This window comes from Cyprinodon variegatus, unplaced genomic scaffold, assembly GCF_000732505.1.
Source record: "Cyprinodon variegatus isolate N-32 unplaced genomic scaffold, C_variegatus-1.0 Scaffold282, whole genome shotgun sequence".
Lineage (NCBI taxonomy): Eukaryota > Metazoa > Chordata > Actinopteri > Cyprinodontiformes > Cyprinodontidae > Cyprinodon > Cyprinodon variegatus.
In genome coordinates this window covers 553,336-560,431 of record NW_015150735.1, presented here as the reverse complement: position 1 = coordinate 560,431, position 7,096 = coordinate 553,336, and the positions used below count along the sequence as shown (strand labels likewise).

Sequence of the window (7,096 nt, the reverse complement as noted above, 5' to 3'; positions counted from 1 at the left end):
AAAATAATGGGATAAAATTCACTCCATAAGAATAAAGCACAATTTTAGTTGGTCAACCTCCCAGTTATAAACCTTTAAAGGTTGAGGTTTTTAATCTTTTTTTTTTTCCCTTCATGGTTTACAGGATGATAATGAAGATGATAAGGACAAGGGGGATGCTGCTACTGATGGAGCCGGTAAAACAAAAAAGAAGAAAAAGAAGAAGAAGAAGACTCCTGAGGAGGGAGGAGCACCTGCCCCGGTAAGGAAAAGAACTTTAACACAAAGGATGTTAATGTCGGTTCAGGAAACCAATGACACAAAATCACTGAGCTCGTTTCTAATGGATTTCTAGAATTTGTCCAAGTTGTGTAAATGTCCTCCCTGGTCTTTGAAGGTTGAGGAGCCGGTGAAGGAGGTGGCCCCTGCTGTCGCGGTGAAGAAGCAGCCACCTGTTCAGGAGAACGCTGCAGCCGTCCAGCCCGTCAAAGCAGCTGCTGTGGAGGTCAGTGGGGCTCATGGGCAGCGCCTGATGAAGCTCTGTTCATGCTACATCCCCTCTGAAGGTTATCTGGGATCTAGAAAACACTGGAAACCCTCCTTACATCTGAGCCATTTGGAGGCCAGTCACCCCATTAGAAGTTGTTGATCTAGATCAACCAGAGCAGTCTGTATCAGGCCGCTTTGACATTTATTAAAAGCTTTTCCTCAATTTGCTTATGGAGATATTAATTTCATCTTGATGAATACAGAATGTTTGTTTTAGATGGGAGTAATGTCATTTCATCTATCCGAAGGTGACTGTCCAATACACACGAATGGGAAAAATAACTTAATTTGCACTTGTGAGAATTATATTCAAGATATCTGAAATGTTAATTTTAAATTGGATAAAAGTAAATTTTTATTGTCTAAAATGTTAATTTTAGCAAGGAAGAAATGTGCCGATATCAGAAACGCATATTCATTCCAACTTATAAATGTCAATAACAATCTACAGTTTTTTTTTACTTTAAAGGATGACAGAAATATATGTATTTCTCTTAGTGATATATGGGGTGTTGATATTTGTAAAACTGAGTAACAATGGACATTGTCTATTGACAATCAAAATTGACATGGAGAGAAAAAAAAATAGTTTGCACTGACCCCCCTGCTGATGGATCGGCCCTGAATCTCTTGGGCTTTGGGAGATGGATTTCACATCAGCGCATCGGCTGATGGCGATCTCCTCTACCTCTTAGAATCAGCCTCTCATGCTGCTCTAAGCTCCTCATTTATATGTGAGATCATTAGCTCATGTAGATAAAACAAGTATATTGATTCATAGGTACTGTGGTTTCTTTTCCTTCAATACTGTCTCTTTTCCCACTGGCCCAAAAACCCATTTAAACCCAGAACAATTTGCTTTTGGTGTCAGTGGGAACAGCTCAGTGACGCGTGCAGACCCGGGTCAAATAATTCAGGTTAAAATTTCCTCTGGTCTGATCAGCATGCTGTGGGAAAGCCAGATGGGTCGACCTGCTAATTTACGGGATACCATTGAACGTAACGTACATACCACGTCATTTGTGTCTGTTCTAACAAGCCGAAACAGCCACTGTTTACATCCGATAAACATGGAGCTGCTCTGGTGAGAGGGATTTGGACAGATAAGAGTGAAACGACAAAGCACACCGACTACGCACTGGCTCCCTTCCATGTTAATCTCCATTGTTTACTTTCCTGATTTCTGTCTCACTGGTGACATCATCAACGCTAACCTAGCACGATGGTCTCACCAGAAACACCACGGTGGAGCAGAGGCCACGCAGCTTTCCAGCGAGGGGTTAGACCCAGGCTTTTTTAGCCAATGGGACGAGAGCCAAACACTGATTGTTAGCCGGTCGACCCGTGTCTGAAAAACGCGCGTTAACTCTGTACTTTCAGTTGGAAAAACGCTTAAGATAGATTTTGTAACATTACAAAGAAAAAACATTACAGGCGTCTGTCAGAATCAGCATGTAGGATTGGTGATCGGGCAGAAAACTGCAGGTAGTGTAGAACTGGCATACCTACATTACTGGTAACTTTAGTGCCAATCTCATGCTATAATTTAGAGCAGTCATTCAATAAAAATTACAAATGCTTAAATCCTGTTGTATGTATAGTTACAGTTTCTTTTAGGGCCTATATTAATTATTTTGATACGAGTCTGATATGTACCCTGCTTATTTTTGCTTTTTGGTTCTTTAGGCTGATATGGTTTTCTGTACCTCCATTTACAGGATTAGAATTACACAATTTAAACAGACATTTATTATCAAATTTTAGAAAACATTACAGATGGATAGCCAATTGAGGGAGTGTCGATACATGCACCTCATGAGATCTCAACTTATGGCTGCCTAATGCACCAATAAATAAGTGTTTTATGCACATATCGTCTGATGCACATCTTTACTCTGTTTGTTTTTGCCTTTTTTTGTATTTTTTTTCATGCTTTTATTTGTCCCCAGTAAAGATGTCGACATTTAGTTTTTCCCTTCCTGTCTCTCTGAACAGGCCAGAGCAGATCGGCCAGTGAAGGACGTCCTACCCCAGAAACCCCCTGTCACACAAGTGCCACAGAAGCCAGTTGATGGAGAACCTGCTGCCAAGCAGAGCAACCCTCCTGCTCCAACACAGCAAAGTGAGAACATCCATGATGGGCCAAACCACCTCCAGATGGCGCCATTGAGCCGTTTGAATAAAAACTCTTCATCCAGACATTTTTTTCTTATCCTGGCAAAATACCCGTACCTTTTCTAAATGAAAACCTTAATAAATCAGGTTTAATTGGATTCTTGTGATCAAACTAACAGCTTTACAGGAATATGACCTTAATTTTTAACCATTTAATAAAAAAAAAAATTATTAGGTCTTTTAGTTTTAGATTTAAAAAAAACAACTTGTAATTTGAATAGATTCAGAGTTTATACAGGAATGAGTAACTCTAATTTAATGCTTTTTAATGCTCTTCCTCCGCCTCAAGCTTCTTTTCCGAACATACATCTTTAAGCCCAACCGGAAGCTGTTCCGTTCAAATGTATCGCATCTGAAATTGTTTTTATACACTTTATTTATTTTTTTAAAAATAAAGCATTTTAAATGCCACAATAATCACATTTAATGACTTTTAATGCCTATTAAGGCCTTAATTTAAAAAAATAATGACTTTTAATGACCTGCTCAAACCTTGAGATTTTACTAAATGCTTTAAATGAATGTTCTCACTTCGTCATCAGGACTTGGATGAAGTTTCTTTTCCCTTTTTCCGCAGAAAAACCCGAGGAGAGCCAAGTGCCCAAACCAGCGAAGAAGAAGAAGGCAAGGAGAGAGACATGAGACGCCTCCGTATGCAAGAGACTTCATATCCTGTTTATGCAACACCTTCTTCGACAGGGATTTGGAACGACGGTCACCGTTGACAGACTTTACCAGGAGGGGGGGGCGGGAAGACGCGTCTGAAGACAAAGCCGCTTTTATACACATCATGTGCCAGTTGGTGGATCCTTGGAAACTGAGATTTAATGCAGCGCAATCTGTGATGACGATGATTTCTACGTACGAGTTTGATCTTCTGATAATCCTCTTAATTCATCTGAATCAACTGAAGGAGCTCTAATATAGTCCTTAGACCTGTAGAAAAAAAAACTGATTTAAAGTTTAGAAACTTGTTGTGGTGGATGGCGAACGGTGTTTACTGTGTTTAGAGAATAACGGTCATGCAGCACCGGGCCGAAGGATGAGCTGGCCTTCTTTTAACTCGCTCTGATGTTGATTTCTCAGACTAACGGTTGGAGCAGTACGTGGCGTGTAAGCTGTTGTGATTTAAATGAGCCCCGTCAGACACAGGAACGGGACGCTTGTTGGCTCTGCGTTTTTGGCTTTTTGGTTGTTTCTTTTTCCCCCCTGTGATTCTGAAAATGTCGTCACCTCTGCCCATCGGTTCGTCTCGTCTGTTTGTGTGAATGTTCTCTTGCTGGTTTTTTTTTTTTTCTTTTTATACGGTCAGGCTGTTTTTCAGCTGCAGCCATGTCATTGCTGTCATCAGCCTCTTGCTTTGGTTTTCCTCCTCTGCTTGATTCAGACGTCCTCAGAATCTTTTTGTAAAACTTGTTTGTAATAAAAGAAAAGCTTAAGCCATATGTAAAAAGACTAAATAAAGGCCAGTTTTTCTATCTGTAGTCTTAATTACTGTGTCACACGGTTCTGTTTAAAATGACAGAAATTTGGAAACTATTTAGCTTTCCATACTTGATTTCAACATGTTAACTTTAATTGTATAAACTATTGATAGCAGTTCCTCTGAAATACTTTCACATTTAAAATCCCTGATTTACTTTGAGCTGCCACATTTCTTCTCCCTGTTAACATGCACTCCCCTCCAGCATTGATCAGATATTTAAAATGTACGGAGTAATTTTTGTTCCATTATTGTTGAAAACAAATGTAAATGAAAATTTGGGGGGGTCAATCTAAAAATAAAATGTGAAAAAAAATTCTTAATAAAAACTGAGGGTAACAGCAGTTTTCTCAGATTTAATCTATTGAAACTTACAGATTTTATATTTATAGTTTTTTTTTTTCAGCTTAAGTTTTATAAATTGCGTTCTTTTCATATTTTCAGAAATCATTCTAGTTTTAAGCCCAGTACAAATCTTGACCAATAAAAATGTTGCTAATATCTTTGCTCCCATCTCGATAAGAAAACCTGCCCCAGAGGTCAATAGAATGTGAACTTCAAAATCCAATTCAAAATTAATGCTGTTTGTAAAACTTGAGCTGAAAAGGAGAAATTTCTGAAAATTAAATATGAGAAAATAGTTACTCTTTTGGTTTTTTAAGTTTCCTTCCTCGATGGCGGTTTTTTTTTTTTTTTTTTCAACTTTCTATTTGCAAGATGTGTCCTTTTCCTGCAACAATAGTGGAACCAAACCCATCCATTCATTTTCACGAGGGGTGCTGGTGTCTTTCTCCAGCTGTCTACGGCTGAGAGGCGGGGTACACCCTGGACAGGTCACCAGTCCACTGCAGGGCAACACATAGACAAACACACCTAAGAACAATTTAGAGAAGCCATTTAACCAAACACTCATGTTTTTGGACTGTGGGAGGAAGCCAGAGTATCCACGCATGAACAGAGAGAACATGCAAACTCTATGCAGAAAGATCCCGGGCCAGGAATCGAACCATGACCTTGCTGCAAGGCAACAGCACTACCCACTGCACCACTGTGAAGCCCTGTGACATGCACTATAAATAATATTTAGTACTGTTATTTTATGAAAAATTCTTACCATCATTAAATGTAACTACATGCCTTAAAACTCATCTCTCTTTTACAGCCACTCTTAAACTGCCAGTAAAACTCTCAGCTTGGTCATTTTATTAAGGTAGAACAATTCTGGTTTGCAAGTCATAATATTTGAACCCGGAACCTTCTTGCTGTAAGGCAACAGTGCTACCCACTGTGCCACTGAGCAGCGCAAGGAATCAAACCCAATCCATCAAACTCCTCGTCTGGGTTTGGCCCTTCATGGGGAGTGGTGGCCTAGTGGTTAGGTCATAAAGCTTGGAATCCTGAGGCTCTGAGTTTGAGCCCCACTCCCACAGACTGCCACTGTGGGTCTCTGATCAAAGACTCTTAACCCCACACTGCTGCCTGGACACTCCATGATGCACACTGCTCCCCAAGGGGATGGGTTAAATGCAAAGGTTAAATTTCTCCAATAAAGTAAAATTATTATTATTATTATTACTAGAAACCACATGCCTGACACAGGTTTCCTGTTAGATTAACTTTTTGGATTAGAAGGGCAGATGACGGCTGTTCTGTTGTTGAAACAGATCAAGAGTATTTAAACATAAAGCAAAATAACCTCAGTAAATTTAATGTATTCAAACTGAGCCAATATTGATACGCAAACTGTTTAAAATACAATGTAAAAAGAAGTATAAGGGACACCCCCTTAGCATGATGCCTATTCCACCATGCTTTAAATTTAGACATGACTTAGATTTATGTTTTTCTTTTTTTTTTTGTGTAGTTGCTTTTATTATTTATAAAAATGTTGCATGAGTTTAAGTGTTTAATTTCCACTATAGGCCTATCAAATATTTGCTATATAACATAATCAAAATAGGCTGTGGTTATTTTTGAAAACAGAAATGCCAAAAACAAACAAACAAAAAAACTGGTGGAAGAAATAACCCGTACATTCTAGATTAAAGTTTAGAATTTAATCCTATGGGTCACTTTCTCGAAATCACGGATTACATCATCGGATTCTATTTCCATCTCCTCTCGGGTGTTGTCGACCTTGTAGTTCATTCAGGACAGCACAGATTAACACCGTGGTCAGATTAACAGGGGATTCACCGGAAGCACTGCTTCAAAATAATCTCAGCTCAAGAAATTCACAGAAGAGTTTGCTTATCTAGTAGTTTGCTTCATTTAAGGGTTTAAAAAAAAAAAGATTTGAGAGAAAAAAATATGTAAAAAGATCTAATAAAGAGTAGGGAAACATTAACATTAGTTATATATGTAAATAAATATTTTCTAGATTTAAATGAACCTTAAACTATCAGTTTAAGGGCACATAGACATGTAGTGGGGAACTCAATGAACCAATAACTTTCTGATAGGATTAATGCTTTTTCTAATGAAAGCAGAGCAATATAGTTTAAATAAGTTCCAATTGCACGCTGTTGCTCTTTAAATAAACCAAATATTTAATCACATTGGTTTATGTTGCTTTATCAAAATATGGCTGATACCTTCACAGTGTCTAACCTTACAAACAAAGCCCGATATGAATTTATTGAGATATTTGCCTGGTAAATTTAAACAAATTAATTTGAAACACAGCTAATTAGATCCAACCGGCAAATAAAAGATGAGTAGTGTAGTTCCAGAGATATTTATTTCATCATAAGCTTCCAAAAAAAAGAAAAATTAAAAACAATCCACTGGACTTTGTTTCCAAGTTTGAGGACGTTTCGCTCCCCATCCAGGAAGCTTGTTAATTCATGAATTGAGAAATATGAATATAAACTGAGAAGCAAAGATACAAAAGGCACCTGTAAACCAGCT

At 38.2% G+C, this 7,096-nt stretch overlaps 1 protein-coding gene across 2 annotated transcripts in view; it reads left to right on the top strand.

The window, feature by feature from the left end:
* Positions 1-4,181, top strand: part of LOC107090141 (protein LYRIC-like) — an 11,878-nt gene extending 7,697 nt beyond the window's left edge. For both annotated transcript variants that reach the window (XM_015383354.1, XM_015383353.1), the window contains exons 10-13: positions 125-241; positions 377-484; positions 2,524-2,650; positions 3,281-4,181. In XM_015383354.1, the coding sequence (XP_015238840.1) occupies positions 125-241; positions 377-484; positions 2,524-2,650; positions 3,281-3,345 (417 nt within the window). In that variant the 3' untranslated portion in view covers positions 3,346-4,181. The remainder of the gene's footprint in view (positions 1-124; positions 242-376; positions 485-2,523; positions 2,651-3,280) is intronic.
* Positions 4,182-7,096: the final 2,915 nt, after the last annotated feature.